General features: G+C 40.9%; 5 protein-coding genes across 8 annotated transcripts; all 5 read right to left on the bottom strand.

Annotated features, from left to right (window-relative positions):
• Nucleotides 1–6,347: 6,347 nt before the first annotated feature.
• RB195_013383 (uncharacterized protein) lies at nt 6,348–10,654 on the bottom strand (the record flags this gene model as incomplete). Of its 2 annotated transcripts, XM_064203170.1 has the most annotated exons (8): nt 6,348–6,437; nt 6,501–6,576; nt 6,650–6,756; nt 6,875–7,024; nt 7,080–7,141; nt 8,918–8,943; nt 10,537–10,560; nt 10,632–10,654. In XM_064203170.1, 8 exons carry the CDS (start codon nt 10,652–10,654, stop codon nt 6,348–6,350), a joined length of 558 nt encoding a protein of 185 aa, XP_064059050.1. The 2 variants fall into 2 exon arrangements, with proteins under 2 accessions (XP_064059050.1, XP_064059051.1); XM_064203169.1 differs by lacking the exons at nt 8,918–8,943; nt 10,537–10,560; nt 10,632–10,654 and having other exon boundaries at nt 7,080–7,100.
• Nucleotides 10,655–14,150: 3,496 nt separating this feature from the next.
• On the bottom strand, nt 14,151–20,303 carry RB195_013382 (uncharacterized protein; the record flags this gene model as incomplete). 2 transcript variants are annotated; one of them, XM_064203167.1, is made up of 7 exons in its annotated part: nt 14,151–14,228; nt 14,284–14,353; nt 14,431–14,537; nt 15,486–15,662; nt 15,716–15,749; nt 18,754–18,808; nt 20,150–20,303. In XM_064203167.1, the coding sequence occupies 7 exons, from the start codon at nt 20,301–20,303 to the stop codon at nt 14,151–14,153; spliced, it is 675 nt and encodes a 224-aa protein (XP_064059048.1). The 2 variants fall into 2 exon arrangements, with proteins under 2 accessions (XP_064059048.1, XP_064059049.1); XM_064203168.1 differs by lacking the exons at nt 18,754–18,808; nt 20,150–20,303 and having other exon boundaries at nt 15,716–15,739.
• A 486-nt stretch (nt 20,304–20,789) lies between these two features.
• Nucleotides 20,790–21,089, bottom strand: RB195_013381 (uncharacterized protein; the record flags this gene model as incomplete). Its single annotated transcript, XM_064203166.1, has 1 exon — nt 20,790–21,089. One exon carries the CDS (start codon nt 21,087–21,089, stop codon nt 20,790–20,792), a length of 300 nt encoding a protein of 99 aa, XP_064059047.1.
• Nucleotides 21,090–21,098: 9 nt separating this feature from the next.
• RB195_013380 (uncharacterized protein) lies at nt 21,099–21,647 on the bottom strand (the record flags this gene model as incomplete). Its single annotated transcript, XM_064203165.1, has 1 exon — nt 21,099–21,647. The coding sequence occupies one exon, from the start codon at nt 21,645–21,647 to the stop codon at nt 21,099–21,101; it is 549 nt and encodes a 182-aa protein (XP_064059046.1).
• Nucleotides 21,648–21,700: 53 nt separating this feature from the next.
• On the bottom strand, nt 21,701–22,255 carry RB195_013379 (uncharacterized protein; the record flags this gene model as incomplete). Of its 2 annotated transcripts, none has more annotated exons than XM_064203163.1 (1): nt 21,701–22,255. In XM_064203163.1, one exon carries the CDS (start codon nt 22,253–22,255, stop codon nt 21,701–21,703), a length of 555 nt encoding a protein of 184 aa, XP_064059044.1. The 2 variants fall into 2 exon arrangements, with proteins under 2 accessions (XP_064059044.1, XP_064059045.1); XM_064203164.1 differs by having other exon boundaries at nt 21,701–22,207.
• Nucleotides 22,256–24,036: the final 1,781 nt, after the last annotated feature.

The raw sequence follows: 24,036 nt of genomic DNA, 5'->3' as shown, positions 1-24,036 counted from the left end.
ACGTTTTGTTCAGAATTACAAAGAGTTAGCCATTCCCACGTACAGAAACTACCACTTCCAATTTTGTGAGAAAAAAAACTCCCTTTAGGAGGTCAAGAATTGTAATCAATTTCATATGGCCTGCGAATATGTTTCTTTTACAGGTTCCAAGTTGAGAACTACTAAGAGACCAACAATGATGGCCGGCTAAGAGAAATTTCAAAACAAGTATCGAATAAATCGGAATCGAAAAAGGGATAAAGTATTGAAGTCAGAATCACTTGAAATTAACGGACTCTTGTGCAACCGACACAATGACTTGTAGAGGCTTGCCGACAAATCAATTCGGCGCTTCGACTCTACAAACAAGAATTTTGAAAGTTAGAAGCTGAGAATTATTCCGCTCTTTAAGTCAGACTCTTCATATATCTTCAAACTGCAATCAAATCAGTTTGCATACAGAGAACAGGTGAGGTACCGAAAGAGAACCGACAACAACATGCTCGCACCACATGACCATTGTCGAGTAAGGTGATCTATTGACAATTACTGCAAATAGTACAAAGATTTTTTCCCCTTATTCTTTCACATCAATTTTCACAACAGAGGTAATTATTATTAAGGATGTACAATTATTTTTTAGAAATTATTGCAAGCAAACATCTTTCTCACTATTGATAGAATTGAGTCAATAGACATCTTCTGATTTGCAATCGTGAATTACAAAGAACTCCTCGAAAGAACCAATTCACAAACGTGCACAGTTTTGTAGATAGGAATGAAAAAGGTGGAAGAAAGATTACATTGGTTTTTTATTTTGTTTGGGGAAAATCCTTCAAAGGTCTCAAAAACACCTATCTCAAAGCAGAAAACTAAATATTACATTCACATTAAAAATTGCAACACAGTCAACAAATCGAAAGCCATGCACTCTTGGAGCCGTTGAATATATGTCGAGAATCAACTTGAATTTGAATATCCGGATGTGCTCTATGGACTTTTCCTCTAACAATATACCAGGAGGGATGAGTAGCACTGAAATGCGCACGTGTTTTCAGAACGGAATTCTTTTTCGTCCACCTGGATAGTTAAAAAGGTCAATAATAGAGGTTAGTTTGAAGATTCTAAGAACCACCTGTTAGAAAAAGTGGTTTATGGACCCTGCACACGTACGAGAGTACTGCTAACGTAGGAATTTTCTAGCAACTTGAGCATCCTAACAAGAATTGTGAGGAATTTCAAGAATATTTCAGCATGTCAATTATAGTTTATTAGAGAGGGAGCGATGAGTTGAATTTTTTCTACAAATGGATATTATGTTTATTCCAAAACATTGAAGAGTTCACCAATTAGGCAACAACTTCGAATTTGCTAAGGTATTTTGTGGATCCAGATTAAATTAAGGGCCCCTGATATTTGCCAAAGAACAATTTTATCCATAAGTAGAACCTAACAGTTAGCTACTGCCAATGTCGATTATTAGAGCATAGGTTCAACAACATACCCCTATTAAAAAAAAGAGATTATAAAAAAGTGAACCAATAAATTATTCCAAATTTTGCTGGAATTTGTTATGGAGGATAACATAAAAGGCGCTCAACTGCTCACGTCATTGCATCACATTGATTGCATTACACTAGATTACTGCTGCGATGCGGCGAGCGTAGCGCATTCGCTAAGCGGTTCCGCCATACCTGCACGATCGCTCAGTGGTTCAGATCCTCCCTAGGGTCGGCCAAGTCGTTCGTCCCTCTGGGTTTAATAAACTGGTACCCGGCTTGTCTACGAAGATAAAAGACTGCCTTGGTTCATCGGCTGCAGCTCGGAAGTCACTGAAAAGCGACACCAAGTTTTACGAATCTCAAACAATTCCGGATTGAAGTCGAACGCCTTTGCGCATCTCCAGAGGAATTCATCGACGCCGTGCAGTTCATCCTTCTATCCTTCTATTGAGTGTGTTCTTTCCAGAACATTATACAGGAAAAACAGACTGGAATTTTAGCTGCACCTCATCAATTCCTCCACACCCCGACTCTGCCTTCCCTTTCCAATCGTAATCGTCTTCATCGGTTCTGCAAAGTTACCAAAGGTCCTGCTGTTTCATCCTCGTACGATCGATAAATTGGTATTAGACCTCTCTGGGAGTATAAAATAATCTGGTACATCAGCTAGCCTCCGCAAGTCACTGTTTCGGGTAGTTACACCACGATAAATCTCCAACTATTCAGAATTGAAGTGAACGTCGTTTCGCATCCCAGGAGTATTTATTAACGCTAAATACTCTGTTTTTTATCCTTAAGTCAGCTGGAAATTTGCGAACTTGTTGCTGTACGTCCTCTTATCTACACCACACACTTCACCACTGGCCCAACAGCGGATTCAGTTCTGCTGGTCGCTACCCTATAGATAATGCGAAAATTTACTCGTTTGCAGTAAGTTGAAACTATACATTAATTTATTTTATTAACATGAAGTATTATTTAAAGTATTATAAAGCTAGACTGAATGGCAAAAAAAACCTAGATTCGGAAGGAATTATGGTGGAAAAGCATTTTCAAGCTGGTAGTTATGGATTACGGAGCTATTGTTGTAGGTTTTCCCTTCTTAACCTGTCATTTTCTTCTTTTGTTATAAGAGATTTGCGCTGTAGGGGCTGTGATTTTAAAGGAACCTTATGAAAAGTTACCAGACTGACCTGCGACCTGAGACACCCCCTTAGCAGCCATGTAAAGAAGAAAGTGCTGGTCGAAATTTAGGAAGAATAAATAGTTTGTAACCATTAAAAATTCACTGCTCACTATTGCACTTGTACTCGAGGCTTGCGAAATGTAAAAGCTACTGCTTACATTGTTAAAGTATGTTTCTCACTGTTTCGTAACTGCTTCCGCCTGCTCCTCCTCTTCCCTCCAGTTTGAAGTCGATGAAATAAAAAGAAAAAATGGTGGATTAAGTGGATATGGTGAGAATGTGAAGCATCATCGAGGCATTTCATATCTGTTTTTCGGTACCATCCTTACAAGCTAAGTCACATCTCTGCTTCTCAACGAGCGCAGATGCAGTACATATTTCCAGTGAACGAAAAGTGGATCACTATACTGAGCAGTAAATGTTTCATTCTACAGGCCAATTATTCTTTCTGAAATTCGTCTAACAGTTTCCTCCTTATTTGGCTGCAAAGTGGGTGTTCCTCATCAGCAGCTCAGTTTGGTAACTTTTCGTAACATTCCTTTGAAATCACAGCCCATGCAGTGCGAATCTCTTATAACAGCAGAGGAAGATAGCAGGTTGAAAAGAGAAAACCTGGAGAAATGGACCCGCAACTCATAATTACCAGCTTGAAAAAGTTTCTCCATCATAATTCCTTCCCAAAGTTGGCTTCTTTTTTTGCCACTCAGTTTAGCTTTATAACACTTCAAACACGTGCATGTTCTTAAAGGCATCACCCCACGAATCTGAGGTGGTGCAGATTTAAGGTGGAGTATTCGTATACAGGATGGGAGACTACGGAGAGGGGGGTGATTCCGTCCATTTCTTCCTAATTGCCGTAAAAAACGGCCCGGAAGATACGGCTTCATTCGTTTTGGCGCACCATTTTGTACAAGAGGTTCGATTGGAGCGCGCCAGTCTTGTGCGGCGCCGCATCTTGCGGACCGTTTTTTACGGCACTTAGCAAGAAATGGACGGAAGCACCTCCCTCTCCGTAGTCTCCCATCCCGTATACGAATACTCCACCTGAAATCTGCACCACTTCAGATTCGTGGGGTGATGCCTTTAACTCATAGTTTCGACTTAGTGCAAACGAGTGAATTTTGCCAACAGCTATAGGGTTTCCAACAAACAGAACTGAATCCGCTGTAGGGCCAGTGGTAGAGAGTGGGGTGAAGATAAGAGGACCTACAGCAACAAGTTTGCAAATTTGCAGCAGTGTAAAGGATAAAATTTATGGCGTTAATAAATCCGCTTGGGATGCGCCACGCCATCCACTTCAATTCTGAATAGTTTATAGATTTATCGTGGTGTAACTACCCGAAACAGTGAATTGAGGAGGTTAGGGTTCTTTTATACTTCCAGGGAGGTCTAACACCAATTTATCGATCGTACGAGGATAAAACAGCAGGACCTTTAGTAACTTTCCAGATCTGCCGAAGACGACCACAATTGGAAGGGGAGGGCGGAGTCGAGAAGTGGAGGAATTCGTGAGGTTGTTCGTGCCACTTTTAAGTAACTTCCGAGGCCCGCCCCATGAATAAAGACAGTCTTTTTAGCCTCCTAAACAAGTCGGGAGCCAGTTTCTTAAAGCCAGGGGAACACAAGACTTGGTTGACACTAGGAAGCATCTGAACCACTGATCGATCCACTGCCGTGCAGGCACGGCGGAACCGCTTAGCAAATGCGCTACGCTCGCCGCTTCGCAGCAGTAATCTACTGTAATGCAATCAATGTGATGCAATGACGTGATCAGTTGAGAGCATTTTAAAGTATCAAACGTAACAAATTCGAGCAAAATTTGGAATAATTTATTTGTTCATTTGTTTGTTCTTTTTTTTAGATTACGGGTGTGTTGTTGGGGCAATGTTCTAATAATCGACATTTGCAGCAGATATCCGTTAGTTTCTACTTATGGATGGACCTGTACTTGGATTTTTCGCAGCGTTTTCACCAATAAGAAATTACAAGGCCCTTAATTTAATTTGGATCCACAAGAGGCCTTACCAAATTCGCAGTTGTTGCCGAATTGGGAATAAACAAAATATCCATTTGTAGAAAAATTTCAAATCATTGCACACAAAACTCTATCAATCCTCCGCTAAACTTCTGGAATTTGGGATTGTGGGAAGAGTGGGGATGATTGACTTGGACATGCTCAATTGTTCTTAAAATTCCTCACATCGTTCGTTGGGATGCGCTTGAGTTGCTGTAGAATTCTTACGTCAGCACTACTCTCTTGCGAAGTTCTTTGTAAATCACGATTGCAAATCTGAAAATATCCTTTGACTCAACACTATCAAGACTGAGAAATATGTTTGCTTGCAAGAATTTCTAAAAAAACAATTGTACATTCATAATAAAAATTACTTGATCTTATTTAGACGAAGTGCAGGTGTGAGGAATAAAGTAAAAAAATTTTTGTAATGGGCAGGAGAAGGGGAAAAATCTTTGTACTAATTGCAGTAATTGTCAATAGATCACCTTACTCGACAATGGTAATGTGGTGCGAGCATGTTGTTGTCGGTTCTCTTTCAGTACCTCACCTGTGCTCTGTTTGCAAATTGATTTGTTTGCAGTTTGATCAAGCAAATTATTCTATTTTCGCCCAGAACAGTGTCTTACCTTGAAAACACGAGGTGGACGATGTTTGGATCGCTTCGCGATTGGATTACATGAGTAGAGGCGAAGGATCTAGCTCCATTCCTCCTAACTGCTCTCAAAAAACGGCGTTTCCAATTAAATTTTCCTACGAGGTACTTAACAACGTGTCAAATATGCAACGGCAGGGACCTAGTTAAGTCATTTATTTAATTCATTCTAGTCAAATGAAGATTTATGAAGAGTCTGACTTAAAGAGCGGAATAATGTCTGCGCATTCTCAGCTTCTGACCTTCAAAATTCTTGTTTGTAGAGTCGAAGCGCCGAATTGATTTGTCGGCAAGCCTCTACAAGTCACTGTGTTGGTTGCACAAGAGCCCGTTAATTTCAAATGATTCTGACTTCAATACTTTATCCCTTTTTCGATTCCGATTTATTCGATACTTGTTTTGAAAATTCTCTAAGCCGGCCATCATTCTTAGTAGTTCTCAACTTGGAACCTGTAGAAGAAACATATTCGCAGGCCATATGAAATTGATTATAATTCTTGACCTCCTAAAGGGATAAAGTAGTTTTTTTCACAAAATTGGAAGTGGTAGTTTCTGTACGTGGGAATGACTAACTCTTTGTAATTCTGAATAAAACGTTTAAGCCTCCGTGTACCCCTGACCCAACTTGTTACGCAGTGAAGCGTGGGTGGTCTGCAACACGCCATTAAGTGTTGGACAGATATTACTGCTTATTTGTGTTAAATAATTGCATTTCAGCCGTTTGAACGCAACGGTTCTGCCATCATTCAATGGCGTAATAAGTTGCATCGTCAAAGAGATTGAGTCGCACAATTCATGTGCCTCAGGTTTCTTTCTATTTAAGGACGTTGAATTCATTGTGGTCAAGCTCATGATCTCCTCATTCAAGAGTTGAGGTTGGAAGATTAGACTAATCACAGCCTTTTTGCCCGTCATTGACACTGCTTCATTGATTTTCGAAGAAATTCAGAAAAAATGTCGAAGTACACAAGTAAAAAGTAAAGTCTTTATCCGTTGATATTTTTAGGAATATTACTCATCATAATGATAGAAGATGCAGGTGTATTTATACGCTTTCTCTTTGTAAATGTAGTTGCAACCGAACCGTTTCCAAGGTTTTTCCTGCAATTGATCTTAGCGTTTGCGAAGACGTGAGGAATATGAAATGTAGAAGCTATTACTCACCGTTATATTAGTGTTTTTTCCCAATTTGGTGAGGAATTCTTTTGTAGGTGTCTTGTTTTCCTTTTCGCCCTCCTTGCTAAATTTGCAAAAAAAAATGGTGGCTACTTCACTCTGGAATTAATTCAAAAAAGAAAAGACTGGTAGAATACGTGAAGTTGAAAAGATATGTGTCTGCGTGTTTGAGCCATCCCAGCGACCTATCAGATGTGTCGTTCAATCCCAACCATCCGAGGTATTCCAGGTAACAGTTGTATTCCTTAACAAGCAGAGGTGCTGCAGTCAAGATTCCATATAAAAGAAAGTGATGTGGGACATTTTGTTGAGCAGTAGAGAGTGGGACATTTTGTTGAGCAGTAATTTATCATGGCACTTACCGGTTTGCTGCCTCCCTTCATGTTTGCTTGAACTCCGTCTGACAACGTCTTTCTTAACTCTTTGCCAAGAGCAGGTGCTATACTAGGCAAATCTTTCTCACAGTCTGGTAATTGGTCAGAACATTCCATCACAGTCACAGCCAGGGCAATCTAAATTTCCCATTGTACCGAGGAGAAGTCGTCACGCGTAGAAGAAAGAACTTACAACAATAAGTGCGTAACGCATAGCTATCAGCTCGAAATGCTTGTAGACCTTCGGGGTTCTGCCTAAAAAGTCCTTTGAGACATCTTTAGCTCAGCGAGAAAATAACCCACGAAAATATCGTAACAAGATGGTTCTAATCGCTGTGCGTTTTCTTCACTTCCTGCTAATTTATACTATCGCCTACTCTTCAGCTGAACAGACGTGCTAACAAATCGAATTCATGAGCAAATAAGGCCTTTGACAGTACCCTTCATTCATTTGTGAACTAATTTTTACATGTAACTATGCTAACTAATTATGGTAGGTGTGAATTTGATGAAGACGATAATTTTGACAAAATTCATGTACGTCAAACAATCCTGCGGATCATAGGGCTAAATGAAGAGGATAAGACCAGTTATGTCTTCCATATCTAAGCTCTTAGTATTCTGGTGCATTTACACAATCTTTCTTTTTATTTAATTAGTTCATCATGGAAGTGATTACGTTACCAGCATCCTGAAGAGCGTTTTTTTTTCATTCTGCAGTCTACATATTTCTTGTTTTCGACCTCGGCTTCAATTCGAAAACTAAAAAGGGACATCTTTTTTCCCCAAATAGTCTGATTGTACTTACATAAGAAAACAATAATCGTTATACTCAACCATTATTGATTCCGTTGAGTGGTCTATTGGACGGAACACATTTTTAGTCAATTATCGTTCACGTCATCAAGACCTCTTCCCTGCAGACCCTTTCATATTGGGGGCAGTGGCAGGCTCCACCTATCGGACTGAGTATGCGTACGCACTATGCGATGGTACTTCCAGATAATGTTGGTCACTGGGAGAGTTTTGAAAGGTCAGCTCAGTGCACTCTGAAATGAGGATGCTCTGAAGGACTGTCAAAGTGTCACCGCTCAGACCCTCTCAATATTTCCAGCCCATTAGTAATCATATCTCATAAATAAATAAATAATCTAAAACATCGAAAAGGGGGGAAATTAATGTAAAACTTAAACCCAACCATTTCGTTATTGGGGGTTTTTTTTTTTTTAATTTTTCCAAAAAATTTTTTTTTCTAAAAAAAAATTTTTTTTTAAAAAAAAAAAAAAAAAAATTTTTTTTTTTTAAAATTTGGCAAAATTTAAAAAAAAAAAAAAAAAAAAAAAAAAATAAAAAAAAAAAAAAAAAAAAAAAAAAAAAAAAAAACAAAAACCCCCCCCCCCCCAAACACCCATTCTTTTTCAAAAAAAAAAAAAAAAAAAATTAATTTTAAAAAAAAAAAAAAAAAAAAAAACCCCCCCCCTAAAAAAATAAATAAAATTAGTTGCCCGACCATCTAATGTATACAAGAATGTATACATTAGATGGTCGGGCAACTATTTTGCGCAAACCAGGGGTTCTGCCATGGGACAACGGTTGGCGCCAACGCTCGTCATTGCTTTCATGGCTAAAATTGAGGCACCGATTTGGAAAACACGACTCTTGCTTTACTGCCAATATATCCACGACTATTTCCTTGTCTCTTCGTCTCAAGCAGAGATGGACAACTGTTTCAAGATTTTAAATGAGCAGTCGGAGTATATGAAGTGCACTCGGGATAAGCCTAAAGGAGAATGGTTACCCTTCCTCAACGTTCAAGTCCATATTTCAAACAGAACACACAAGACGAAATGGTACCGCAAACCAAGTAATAAGAATATCCTAGTTCGTTTTCTTTCTGCTCATCCCACACAAGTTAAGAGGTGGTGGTACGAAATATGTTTCGCACGGCCACCTCCATTTCCACTGGAAGAAAGGAAAGACGAGAATCTATCGAGCTTGCTAGGAAAATTGCGTTGAGTAACAGCTACACACCTATGCGTCCTATCACAAAAAGAGCACTAAGCCGAAAAAAATCTGTGCCGGGGACTCATCCTCATTTCAAGCACAACCGTAAACAATTTATCTAAAACATAGCAATTAGACAAAAAAAGACATTTACGCGGGTACAGCATTATGCAGTGAGAAACAAACCGTAGGCAATTTAGGTAAAATAAAGCTAAAGGAGAAGGAACTGCCTTTTTCGCAGTTCTCGGAACACGAACAAAACACAAAGTAACAGTTCTCAAACCGAACAGTATAATTTTTTGAAAAATACGGAATCGCTTTTGAAACTATATTGTCCAGCTGAAAATTTCGTTTCATGGATTCGTTTGCAATATACTTTTGCGGGTCTATGTCGCTCAGATGCCTACTGTAGATTCATGGGATCGGAGCGCTGCGCAGCCACCATGTGTTTTCGAAAGATCGAATAAAGTTGAAGTGCAAGGCGAATGTCATACTCGTGGGCGTTGTTAGAACTTAGTTTCAATTGTTAATATTTGCAGCAGATGTCCACTAATTTCTTTCTGAAAACGAAACTGCTCTTGGATTTCTTGCAGGGTAAAACTCCAATTCCATTTTTAATTTTTGCATACTGTATTTTGCTGAGTCTTTATTTCAGAAGGGCTTTGCTTTGATTGGAATTGAAAGTTCGGCTCTGCCCATCAACTAATCTGCAACAGTTGCCAATGTTCCGCTTGGTGCAAGCGAAATCTCCATTTTTAGAAAAGAAAACGTCCAACTCATCGTACTACCACAATTTACAAGAGTCCTACCACAATATTTTCCTACTCAGAGATGGAGAATGAGGATTAGTCAGTTGCAATCCCTAACAAGTGCTTGGAATTCTACTTTCGAAAAAATATTAGAACTGCTGTTTTTAGTAGGCTGTGATTAGAAGCATCATTTTCTTATATGTTTCGTCTAAGATCTCCAAGGTGACTCTGTTTAATGACCCTACTACCTTGGTTGACGAAAAAAAGGTTGTGTTCGCGATCAAATAATTTTCAAGAACTTGTACATTATACGAGCCACTCGTCTCCTTCTTATGACCTAGGAGTAGGATCCTGGTGATGGGTACACTACCAGTCATTATGGAGGTAAACGGGCAGTAGAGATGGATTTTATGATCACTATAAAAGTACAAAAATGTCCTTTGAAGTCCAATTTTAAGTTTATTTTTGAAAAATTCACTTTGCCTCAGCAGGTCTCCGTTCTAAAACAAATTTGCCAAGCCATAATTTCCTATTAACAATTTTTTTCCGTGGAAGTTCGAATATTCTTTTGTTTTGAAGCCTCGGCATATTCTGTCTGTGTTTTGTGATAGTGTGCCTGCGAGGTTTTTAGATGGAACCCTTTATTTCCATGATGTTTCCGCTCTTTTGCCGTCTTCAGAGGCCTAAATAGAGGAAGACTAGAGCAATGCTACTTTACCCCGTCAAGTCCCACACTACCCTGGGTCAGTGTTTCGATAATCGTTCAGAGTAGTGAAAACAGAAACCCACCTACATTGAAAATAGTCTTACGTGTTTTTCATCCGGATGTGGCGCAACTGGTTGTACGGACTTGTCACTCAGTGTACCAGCGAATGAGTATTGCTGCGTGTAGATCACCATCGACGATATAGATGATTTGATCTACACAGAATATCAGGCGGTTATAGGTCACACGGCGGCACAAGTGGAAAGAACTCATTCGTTATCGATACCTATTTGTCTTATTTGTCACCATTTCCTTGAGCGACTACGCAATGCGAAAGTTGAGGACAACTGCGCAATAGAGTCCTTTGATGTGACCTCACTCTACACGGATGTAAAAAACAGTAAGGCGCTGCAGGCCCTCTGTCTCGAGTAAAACTCGCATAATAACACTTATCAAGGATTGCCTAAATTGTAATATCTTCAGGTCGTCAGGAAATTATTTCGCATAACTGAGAGGACTAGCAATGGGTCAGCGATTAGCACCAGTAGTGGCGATCTGCTTCATGAGCAGAACCGAAGAACCAGTGCTTTCGCGTAGACCAATAATGTATTGCAGATATATTGACGACTGTTGCATCATATCATCTACACAGTTCGAAATTGACGAGTGTTTCCGAATACTCAACCAACAATCGCAGTACATAAGACTCACATGAGAAACCCCAAAAGAAGGATGGCTTTCCTACCTGAACACACAAATAAGTGCTTCAAATGGCATTGTTAGTGATATCGCAAAGAAAGTTGCAAGAACATCATATTGCACGCCAAATCTGCACATCAGACTGCGGTAAAACGCGCAGTGATTCGTAATATGTTCAAAACCGCTAGTGAAGTATGCAGTGGCAACCAAGAACGACACGAATCACGAAGACTAGCTTTAAAAATCGCATTTGCTGATGGCCATACGGTACGCCCGCATTACCGAAGAACCCGCACTGTAAATAGCAATGTTCCGCCCGAAAACAAAATTTCTCTTTGCCTTCCTTTTATTTCTGACAGTGTCAGTGCCGCTGTTGGGCGCAGCATTATCCAAGCACAATCACAAAATGACGTGATCTTGGTAAATATCCCAAATGCAAACATCAAAAGCCAGCTTGTTAGAAACAGACTATATGATGGATACTGCATCTGTGAAAGAGGTGTTCTTACAGAAAAACAGACGACTGCGCACAAATGGGGTAATATATGAGACTGAGTGCTTGATGTGCAGTGCAACTTATATTGGGGAGACCAGTAGGAATGTTTTAGTGAGGATTAATGAACACATGACAGGAAAATGACGAAAAAGTTTGATAACACCACTATGAAGGCATAGACATGAGGCCCACAACGGAAACGAATGCGTTATACTGGCTCATGAAACAGAAACATCGGGACGAAAGACGCTGGAGGCGGGTTGTATCCTCAAAAGAAACCCTTCAATGAATAATAGCAATGAATGCTTGTCGATAACGAATGAATTCTTGCCACTTATACCGCTCTGTGACCTATAACCGCCTGATATTCTGTGTGTAGATCAAATCATTTATATGGTCGCTGGTGATCTACACGCAGTAATACTCATTCGCTGGTACACTGAGTGACAAGTGCGCGCCGCATCCGGTGGAGCAAAACGTAAGACCATTTTCAATGTAGATAGGTTTCTGTTTTCACTACCCTGAACGATTATCGAAACACTGACCCAGGGTGGTGTGGCACTTGACGGGATAAACGTAGCATTGTTCCAGTCATCCTCTATTTAGGCCTCTGAAGACGGCGATGGGAGTAAGTTTTGAGACCTCTTAACTTTATTTTTATCCCAGTCCATAAATCAGCATCAATAAGAGAAAGCGGATTTGATTGAATTAATTGATTCCCAAGTGGTGTTCTTTGCAAATCCGGATTAAAAATGCACATCCATTCGCAATCGTTAACAATGTGGAAAATCCGAGCTTTTACAGAACCCTCTGCATTTCTAGAAAATAATTGGTGGGATTATACCCGGCACCATTGATAGAAACTACTTTTCCCGTTCAAACAACCTACACGGCTATTAATGCTGTGACAACTTGTTATGGAGAATTTAAAATTTGAGTGAGTAACTGGTTGCGCTAAATTTTGTATCGATCAAATCAATAACTGATTGTTTTGCGGTTCATACAAATTGTTGTAGGTTCTCTTCTCAATACTTCATACAATTCTTCGTTTGTGCGGTAGAATCGAGTACACCATTATGTTTTTACACAGACCACAGTATTTCTTTAATGACGCTGAAACATCAGACGAATTTTTATGCCAACTAACTCATTGTACTTGATCATCTCGCAATTAGTGCGATTCTTTCAATGGCACATTACCCCCAACTAGTACTATGAATTTCACCGTCATAAAAGGGAATAGCTACAAAGAAGCACGCACGGACAGTGCAAAATCTTTTTTTATGTGGCACTTAGACCTCAGTATAACTCACTTTGTGGATAACTACTACTATTCAAAGCATAATTGTGCATAAATGCAGTCAGAACTCTCTTGTCGACGAAAAGGGAACATCATAGTTCATGTAACATGGGAGAAACTTTAGCATTCTGCGGAGTTTCATCTGCTATCCACTTTAAAAAAAATATTTCTATAGTACTAATTTGCCGAATTGGTCGAAAGAGATCGTACCTAGCAAGAAAGTACTGAAATTCCAATTGACCATAATAATTGAGCATTGAGGTTCCAAAGTCTCGCTATTACTTTTGCTCTTCCACAGCATTCACTCACTAGCTTTGGTAGGGTTTAAATGTGTTTGTGTGTGTGTTCTTCTTGACCCAACTTATGGAACAGAAAGACGCTGTGGTCTACGGTCAATCCCTTTGATTTCTGCTCAGCATCCCCGTACTGCAAAGTCTTCTATGGATCCGAAAACTCATGGTATGTCGCAGTTGTCAAAGTTCAGAAGTCTACTAGTTTCCTTGATAAATTTTCAACGTTCTCATGCAGTATCGAAGAAGTGTCGTATTAAAAGTCTAACATAAAAACAATAACCTAAGTGGTTTGATTATTCTGTTGGCACGAACACGGCTTCCTTCAATTTCTTCGAGTCCGCTTCTTTATCTCCACGGTTCTCGTTTTTTCGATGAAATCAAATAGATCACCACACGAAGACATCCACTGCCTTCTTCAGTAGCAAATGTATTTTTCAAGATCGTTGCTATGTATGTCTTCACACAATTTTCTTTGAAGTTGTTGTGGAAAAAATGATCCTCTATCTTGAACACGGTTCAGCGTCGTTTCACTCATCCATCTAAGAAGAATATGAGACGAATAACTAACATTTAAATCACACAGTAGCACGTGGAAGAAATGATTACATTTGAAACTGCATACAGATTATCCGCATTGTATTTTGCAGATGACTCGATCATACATAAAATGATGAAAGTAACGTTTTTAAATTTTTACGACGATTTGAAACGTTTTTGAACTTCGCTAGACAAGCAACAACTGCGCAGTGAATTAATGCAGAAAATACGCATTGCAGCGCCAGAGGTTCTGTGGGTGACAACAGAAAAAGAAAGCCTCATATGCTATTTGCCCTCATCGTCAACCTGGTTGTCGTCTGCTCGTTATATCACCAGGCAAGAGCTTTTGACTCAGTAAATCCTGGGATAAATCAAAGTAGTTACCAAAGAACTGGAAGAAATCTTTATCACTTCTATTAACAGTTACAACTGCATCGAGAGAGACAGTAATTGACCTTCTGAGGCAAAGACTTTTTGTTTTCACACAAAGATGCAGATATATTTGTGCCTGTCGTCTTCAAAAACGTAGTTGCACCCGACCGCTTCTCTAGGGCCCAACTAAAACGATGTTTTTAGTAGAAAACACCTTAACGTCGCAAGAAGCTTTCCTCACATTTGGAATATGTTTCTCCCATAATTTTAAAGCTGCTTGAGTAGCCTCCTCGACAGTGGAGTTGCCGTCACTGAATTAAAAATATAGATAAGCAGGCTCCCCTTGAGAATGGTAAAAATGAATTGGATATTAAGAGAAGTTAATTACGTTTCAGAAATTAAGGGGAATCTGCCATTAGACATGAGAAAACGAAAGTCCTTCGCTGGGTCATCCAGTACCAATCCTCCAGCTAATTCGACACTGCAGTCGTATTTCTTAAAAGGGAGGTTTCACTATATTACCAATTAAAATGAAGTTGCGCAATGATATTTCGTATATAGGAAAGGAAATGTTCCAAACATTTGACATTTTTACATAGAGCTCGTTTTTTGAACTTTCAACGTACTTACGAACGACTTAAGTTGTGGTGCAGGATCTCGTCGTACGCCTTACCCTACGGAACTTTTTGCGGGTAAGGAATAAATAGAGATCCGTTGACGGATCTCGGATTTCTGAGCTGAATTTGTCGTTCCATTCCTCCGATTTCGACAACTTTCAACTGTAATCGATTTGAAAGGCTCGCTAACCTTTTGAAAGAGCATGTCCGCCGCTACGAAGCTTAGCCATCTGAAACCCAGATCTTTATGACGGAACCGTGAAGAACCATGCCGCTTCATCACCTACTGGCTTCTTAGAGTATTGTACTTAACAATATATTGTAGTGTAGAAAATGAAACAGTCGGGTCAAAATCACCTCGCCTTATGCGGCGGCCCTCGAAGCAGTGCGCTTAAGTTCAAGATGGGACCCTCGCTAGCGTCTCTCGGACTGCAGCGGCTCTAGTCAGAGTCCTTCCCAATCACTCCGTCTCCGGCATGCTGCAGCCCTTACACACCCTGCTATACAGACGGTAACGTTATGTGTACTGTTGTCGTTGTTATGTACATATTATTTGTTTGTAGTTGTTGTTCTTATTTAGCTATATTTTTTTAAATTGTATTGCTGACATTTTCCTCTTAGTAGGTACTACAGATAGCAATATGAGTCTAGCAGTACTAGGTCGTTAGTGTCGATTAGCTCTCTCGATCCGAGCAGTGGGGGCGATGTCCGCCGGTTCTTTGCGAGTGGATTCGAAGCGCGACAAATTTGCAAGTATAAAACTGTAGGTGTCTCTTGCTCCGAATAGAACAAAAAAATGGAGTTAGCGGAAGTTCCACACACTTACGATATCGGGTGATTGAGTTGCGTACTGCAAGATTCCACTATAAAGTTGATCTCTTATGCTACTATCATCCAAGGTGAATTTGTCCACTCCAGCCATAGCGAACCCCTCCAGCTTGGAGCACTCGGGGGCTTTCTTCAAATTGGTCTCCGAAAAAGAGACTGCCAGAACGATAAATTCCTAAACTTTTCTGATAAATGAAGAACTACGTCGTTTAAATGGGAACAACTTACGAAAAATAGTGTTCGATGGAACATTTGTGGGCGCCTGCAAATACTAGTGAAGTAAAATAAAACGACTGCGGCATGTTTGACATGACCAAAGAAAATTAAGTACATAAAACTACACATATAGTGGATCTCATCAACGAAATTGAGCGAGTGTAATCTAAATGTACAGTAGCCATGGTTCCTTGATTTTGTCTCCGGACAAAATCAAGGAACTAAATGGTAAATTGCTGCAGAAGGCGAAATGTAAAAGTTGATCTGGGGAACGTTGCAAAAGGAACATAGGAAGATTTGCTGGAGACAGATAACCCAAAAGATGTAGAGGGTATCCGGGAATCGCAATCAGTGAGGCTACCGTTATTGGACACAGAAGGTGACGCAATTGCAGTCGTCTGGTAGTGAAAAGTGAAATGCTTGGAAATGTTATCCAGAAATAGGTCAGCCACCTCCCACTTCCTCGTTTATTAACTACGCCGGAATCCTATCTATTTGCCTAAAATAATACTGTTTAAACATTTGACATTATGCTTCAAACCATCGAACACGACCAGAAAAGCTGCAGCGAACTGCATTGTCTCAAAAAATGGAGTTTCAACAAGACCGTCAAGAAATTCAGAAGAATTATCCCACAATGTACAACTATGCAGGTGAAAATAGGGTTGACTATTCCCTATCCCAAAAAAATGTAAAAAATAACAGTAATTAATTAAGTAATTTTACTGATAATTTCTAGTTACGAGACGCCGTCTATGATAGTGTCGGGATGAAACTGAGGAATCATACGAAGAATTTCCCAGAGAACATTAATGTCCTGCAGCTACCATCGTACGCATATTCACGTTTGAACGTGTCTGTTTTGAAGACGAATTTAAAAAATAATAATTTTAAAAGGGTTCCAGACACACGTTGTAGACAAAACTCACGCAGTTGTTTGTCACATCGTCACACAAGTAATTCCAGCTCATTGTAAAGTACAGATTAATATCTCACTCTTCAATTTTTTCATAGGCCAAAAAAGAATAGAGGATAAACTGCACGGCGCTCATAAATCCTTATAGGGTAGCACGTACTTAGTACAGCATCAATTCAGAATCGTTTGAGGTTCAAGAACGTGTAACCACCCTGTACCGTAACTTGCGGGGAAAGGCCGATGTATTAAATCAGTGTTCTTATCTTCCTCACACAAGTCAGTAGCAATTTATCGACCCCGGAGGGATGAAAGACTTGGTTGACACTACGGCAGTCTCGAACCATCGATCGATCGTGCAGTCACAGCCGAATATCTTATCAACTGCTCTACATCCACCCTATTTATGCTGCTAACGATCGAACAGTCAAAAAAGAACATATTTCGCAATTCGAGCAGCCGTGTGTGGGATTCGTTTGTGTCTAGAAAGCAAAAAAAGATTATGTCGTCGGAATCATCCAATGTTTAACTTGAATGAAGTGAAAAAAGTCGAAACATCGACGTTTACGGTATTTAGACAGCTGGACGTCTGAAACGAATCGCTATTGTGTTCCAGAACATTCCGGAACGTTCTGTGAAAGATGCTTTTTTTCGTTTGGTAATCTGTCCTCTGTAAAGACATCCCAATAAAAATAAAACGTTCTAGTAAGTTGAGTTTGCAGATATGCTACTATTGGAAAACTTTGGAAAAACTGAATTTGTTCGATCAGAATTTTCTTTGTCCAATGTCTTTTCAACCTGTTGCATTTTTCTGAAAAATTTACTTTTAATGAGCCGTTGGATCTTTGACGACATTGCTAATTCCAGAAATTTATTAAACTTCAACTTCAACTATGCATTGCAGTTAAATAAACATCAATCCAGTTCCAAATTTGTCTTTTCAGCAGCGTCTTTTTCATACCACAAAATTAAAAGAAGATGTAACAAATGTTGCAGCAATCCGGCGCTTAATGACATCTGAGAAGAAAAGAAAAATCATGAAAAGAGTGAAGAACGAAGATGTGGAATTTCAAATCATCATAATAGGTCATGGGCGAGTGTAGTGTAGCGTTCTTTGTAGTTCTCGGTACTTTTCAAATGCTCCAAAATTTTCGAACAACTGGCAGAAAAGCGGCAACTTAAGATTTGAATAAAATCCTAGATGATAAGAGACTATGCGTCAAATTTTAGAGCAACTGAAAAGTACAGAGAACTAAAAAGAAGCTGCGCAACTTCAACTCTAACAAAAACCCAGTACCACTGGTATGTTCCGGAGGCTCTCCGTAAAATAATGAAGCACCCGAAAATATTCCAGAACGTTTCGTTTTTAAAGCAGTTTTTTCTGCAAAATTTGTCAGGTAAAAAGTGTGCTAAAAAACAGTTTCAATCAAGAAAAAAGAGCACAAGGGACTAGGAAAACACCGAGTTACCCTGATAAACGTAGCTTTTTATTGATTTGCTTGAACTGTGGCCAAGATTGTCATTAATATTTATTTACAGCTAACTTTTCAGCGTTTCGCCTTCGTCAGAGCCTGGAAAAATCAAAGCCATCAGTGATTTGTTCTCTCAAACCCCTTATTACTTACAGAAAGCATCCAAACGATAGGTAGACTCAAGCAGCAACGCATTGGCATTGGCTAATGTTTACCTCATTGGCTAATTTTGGTAGGACAATAGACAACCACAACTACGAGTCACAAGGGTTTTTTATAGGAGCCTGACGGAGATCAAAACCAGAACAAATTCTGATATGGGGTTAGTTCAGTTGTGAGCGCAATGCACTCATCCTTCCTGTTCATTTTTAGACTTTTGGCGGTGACCCAAAATGATTCTAGTATTCTGCGTGCTATGATCTCGGACTCGAACGATAGTATAGTAACCTCTAACTCTATTTCGGAGTTTTGATGACTTATTCTACGGTGTGCTCCGAGCGGAGTGGAGGGTTTAGATTTTGCGAGTCCATCTAGGTGCTCCTTGATCCGAACAGACAGCTCACCGACAGCTACTCTATTGGCAGTGTTGAAGACAGTCTTTTCATTTTGTCGCTATGCTGTTTTATTAAAGCATAGGCTTCCCGCGGGCTCTTGTCCTCCCATACCTCTTCAAACTCCATCGCCCTTCACGTCCACTCGTTATCGCGGTCGAAAAGGCCCCTAAAAGCATATTACGATCCTCATATACCTTTCTAGGTGGTAGAGCTTGGATGCAGAATACTTGACATCAGTAAAAACGCCAACATTCTCTTTCTTACAAGCAGGAATATGTGAATAACAATGATGTTGCGAAATGATGATTGACTGTAGCTTGTATGGCAAATATGCTGTGACATTGTATGCTCTACAACACCGTGATGACTCGCTGAATTCAAAAATTTTGTTCAATCTCCGAAAAAAGCCCCAAATTCTTGGAGCTGCTTATTGTTCTACAGCGATGTATCAGCGGTATACGCCAAAATCTAATTGTGAAGAAGTCGTGTGTGACCCTCTGATTAGTCAATATAAATACAATTTTGATCTGTGATTAGAGAAATATTTACATCTAAGATTTAAGACTCAGATAAAAATTAGATAAGTTTTAGCGTATCACGCGGATATATATATATATATATATATATATATATATATATATATATATAGAACAATAAGCTTCAAGAGTTTGTTCAGGCTTTTCTTGAGCAATTGAACAAGATTTCTGAACTAAGCAACTCATCACGGTGTTGTGGAGCATGCATTAGCACCAACAAATTTGGTATACAAGCTACATTCAATCGCCCATTTATTCACAAATTCCTGGCTTCAAGGCTTCTTTTTAGTTCCTCCCCTTTTGTCGTGCCCCGGGTCCGCTCCGACTAGGAGAGGCGGATATCGGTGGTAGGACCCGGGGCCGACTTCCCGGATCCGGAGGGGCCTGCGCTGGACTAACCACCGAATGGCGCTGCGGGCTCACGCACAGGATCCCATCCCCCTGCCCCGATTCCCCTGTGGGTATAATGTGGTAAAAGTGGTTATACATACGTGGTTTATCCTTATAGTGACATTACACGGCAATGCCCAAATACACGACATAATCGGCAGAATAATATAGGGAAATCAAAAAAAAATCACGAAATCACGACACCACAAGAAATGATGAAAAGGAACTGGAACCCCTAGTGGTCGGAGCCAGCCCTTATATACTGCGGCCGGCGTGGGAGCGTTACCGTAATACATTGCCAATGGCAATGTTTCCCGCGCGCAGAGTGAGAGAGGGTGCCGGGTGACTAGGAAAGTCGTGCCGGGAACGACACTTGGGGCAGCCGAAAAGAACTGCTAGGGTGAAAATGGACGCCTTATGAAATTGGCCACAAATGTGACACCGAAGGACCAAGTGGTAGCCGTTATCTACGATTCAAACATACACAATTATTAATTCTATGGGTTATTCTAGCTGCCGCCCACACTTACCTAAAACTACCCTACAGGACGGCAGATGTATGCCTGTAAGCAAAGTCTTGCCTGATGACGACGTAGACGACGCATGGTATGACGTTGTGCTTGCTTGCTTGACATAGGTGGTTGACCATGTGAAACGATGTTGGGTAGGAGGAGACGGCGATAGGCCGCGGCTCGACATGGGGTTCAGCGGCTTAACATGGTAGTGGTTAGGCATAGATGGTTGACGGTGGAACCCAACTAGCACCTGGAATATAAAGAGATGAATTTTCCTAGAAGGACCGAGGTGAGGTTGTGAGGAAGAATTTAGCGTTCTTCACTGTTTTTTTCTCCTGAGGAGGTTGAAATCCCATATCGAAAGATGGCGTCAAGCAAAAGAAGTGGGTTATTGGTTGGTCGATAAGCTGGTAAAGTGAACGTTGCCATGCAGTGGTCGACTACAGATGGTAAAGTGGCATATGTGGTTTGTGGTACAATGATGTACCTTGGTATAAGTATGTGCTAGTACGATGGTATGTAATTACGCGACGCTGGGATAGTGCAGTGGTTAGTAGTTGGATGATGTGGAATGTCCGCGGCGTCTGGAGAACTTGGTCTCATAATTCCTCTGGGATAAGGCGACCATCTGGTCCAAGAATAGTCGAAGATCTCTTGTGACATCGTCGACTACACTGACGTTTTAAGGATAGACGGCCGGATGGTGTCAACTAGAAGAGCAGATTCCGCATAGTCGCTCTCTGCAACATTGGCCTGGTGTGTGGAGATACAGACATCTGAGGCAACGGCCTTGTCCGGCTATACGCATGCAGCGTTCGCCGAGACTAGTGTAACGCTGACAGTCAGATGTGTAGTGGTCATCGTCGTGAAGGAAACAGTTGGACTGCTCTCGTGGTGGTCGACCGCGTGAACCTGAAGTGTTGGCAGACGATGTGGAGTGGTGCCGATCGGCGGCGACCATGTCTGGTCGAGCGGTATCTCCTGACTTGATAGCCGGTGGTGACATAGATGGTTTTTAGTGGGCCTTGTGGCGTTTGAGCGACGGTCCTGGTGACGTGGATGAAATAGAGATGGTGTAAATAGAGATCGTGGATGAAGATGATGATTTCCTTGAAGTGGTTAAGGTGGTGTGAGCGGGAGCGGATGTTGTGGATACGCCTGTAGTTGAAGTAGACGGTGCGGTGGTGGAGGCTTGCCATTCTTGTTCGTCTCGTTTCTTCGAGTGAGTGGAGCTACGAGAACACACAGCACGATTACGACGCAAGCGGGTGAAAAGAAGGTGCAAGATGATACTAGCTTCGGCGCATGCTGCAGTGGCTGCCTTAAAATGATGTTCTGTTCGTGGAAAGGATATGTAGAATTGGTGGAGATGGTCTAGGACGGATGCAATTCTTTCTGGAGTGGTGCTGATGGCTGCAGTGATGTTCTGGTCGATGACATAGCGGTGAGCGTGGGCATTTGCCTGTGCGGTAGTTATTTGCTCCACCGAGTCGATAATCTCCGTTATAGATTGCCATGTCTCTGGTTTCTTCGCGACCTCTGTCGTGAGCTTTGCTAGTCTCATAGGGGCTTCGTCGATTCCTCAGTAGCTCGAACTATGGTAATGATGGATAGACCTTATAGAGATGGATAAAGGAGCTGAGATAGTATGGAAATGGTGGCTTCCTCGACCATCATATCGCGTACGTTGATATAATAGTCGCGAATGAAGGGTTCTACCATGCAAATATCACGTGCTGCCAATTGGGAGAGGCTGAAGGTGTGCTTAAGGTGGATGTCGAGGTATAGGGTCTGCGCGAGGCGTAGGGCGCCACGTTGATCCACGGGAAAACTGTTGTGCTGCGCCTCCTGGTCCATGTAGAGCGTATCCAAGGGTTCGAAGCTGCCTGTCGCATATGCGTGGCAAGCTTCGATAGGGTTTAGTAGGCGGCGGAGTGTGCTTGGTGGAGGGATCTTCTTAGATGGTGGCTCGGGTGGTAAGTGGTGCGATTGAGTCCTATGCGCGGGTGGTTCTTCACGAAAGGATGGATATGGATCTGCAGCGGCGGCTGATTCGATGCACGACAAGAGGAGTCGTGCGTCCATGTTAGCAAACGTGAGCTGCAGCTGCGGATCTACGTCCATGGGCGCGGAAGACGTATCGCGTGCTTCCTGAGGTGGTTTAAAGGGCATTCAAGACTGAACAGAAGAAGAAGAAAATTTAAAATCAGAAAAGGAACTTACGTGTCCTCGTGCTTGCGCGGATATGCTACTAACTAAAGTACTAAAGTGGTGTGAATGAGTCGTACTAGTGTGACGAAAAATAGGAAAGATGAATAGGATAGATAAGGGTAAAGAGATAAACATTAGCACCTATACGTGAAGATGCTAAATATCACGTAGATAACCTGGGTTGACCCGTCTGAGTGACAGGTCACAGCTCCAGAACTGTGTGGCACTCTATAAAACTAAGAAGCTAACAAGGGTGATTAAAAAAGAAAATAAAGGCAAGGTTAAAACAATAACTTCTAAATAAGGGAGCAAAGGGATAAGTAAGCAAGAAAGCTAGAATGGGCGGAGCAAACTATTACGAAGTAATTATAGAGTTATTACGAAATAAGTGAAATCTTCAAAAAATCAATGTTAAACTACAAGTATGGAATAATAGGTATTGTACTAAAGAAAACAAATATAAACACACACTATGACGTAAAAAGAAATAAGTAGAAACAACCAAACGCTAATAATAAGAAGTAAAAATATAATGTGCAAAAAGCGCAACAGAGGGAGACGAGTGTATGAAAAACTAAGAGATTAAACAAATATCTACAAAAAAGAAGTGGTAGGGGTGCTAAGATAGATGGTTGTGAGGTAGAGAAGATCGCGAACACGAGCACGACAAGAAAGGATAGAAAAAAGTAGGAAAAAAGGTAAAAATGGACCTACGTGCGGCTGCGGAGACGACGCGAAAACAGTGAGATGGATTTCGTAACCTATGCGGACAGGGTTACGCTAACTACAGTAATACTGGTCCTAGACGGAGAAGGTAGATTGGAGCGGTAGGGTGCAGATAAAGCGGAAGCGGTGTAATAAAGTGGAAGTTAGGTGGTAAACGTGGAAAGAAGTGGTAAACGTGGAAGTAAATGGTAAACGGTGGAATTAATTGGTAAAACAGAACAATAACCAGAAATGATAAAGGTGGTATGCAAACTAGAACCAAGTGAAATACAAATGGAAAGGGCACAGAAAACAAAAAAAAGACATCAAACTAAAGAGGTAAAAAGCATCAAACGAGAAAACAAAAAGCAAAAAATACTGAAGCCAAGTGAATACTCACGCTCGCTTCGTACCAAGTGCAAATCGTACCCATTTGGCTGCTCGTGGTGATTGGATCCGTGGCTAAAGGCCATCATAACCACTATCCACCGCAGCAAACCAACATGCCCAGATCACACGTGGAAGATTCTTATCGACAATGAGATCAACGTCTCCTAGCGAAGGAATGAGCGGACTTGACCTCCCTTGGTGGATGCGGTGTTAGTGGCGTGCGGATATTGCGTATAAGTACTCCTTGTACCAGATGTCCCAAAAGTTGTTCAATACAACGAGTGTCTCCTTGTACCATTCCGAAAGGCGGTTTGAAAGGATATAGAGACAATTGCGGTTTGGAGATGGTAACTGGAGTTCCACTTGCGGTGAGACGAAATCTATAGGTCGAAGGACGTGTGGTGAAGATGACGTATCGCTGATGGATAAAAGTGGTCTGGAATTGAGCACTGCTTCAATTTCTGCAACCAAGGTTTGAAATTTTGAAAGTGGTAATAGGATAAAGAAAGTGGTACGTTTGGTGGCTTTCTTGAATGCGGATTTGAAGAGACAGACTGGACGTTCATAAAATCCTCTTTTCCATGGAGAAAGAGGAGTAATGAACCTCCATTTGGTCCTGCGGTTGACGAGTTGAGCGGATATCTTTC

This window comes from Necator americanus, chromosome V (genome assembly GCF_031761385.1).
Source record: "Necator americanus strain Aroian chromosome V, whole genome shotgun sequence".
Classification (NCBI taxonomy): domain Eukaryota; kingdom Metazoa; phylum Nematoda; class Chromadorea; order Rhabditida; family Ancylostomatidae; genus Necator; species Necator americanus.
Note: the sequence above shows the minus strand (reverse complement) of the source record. Positions and strands in the feature narration are given on the sequence as shown.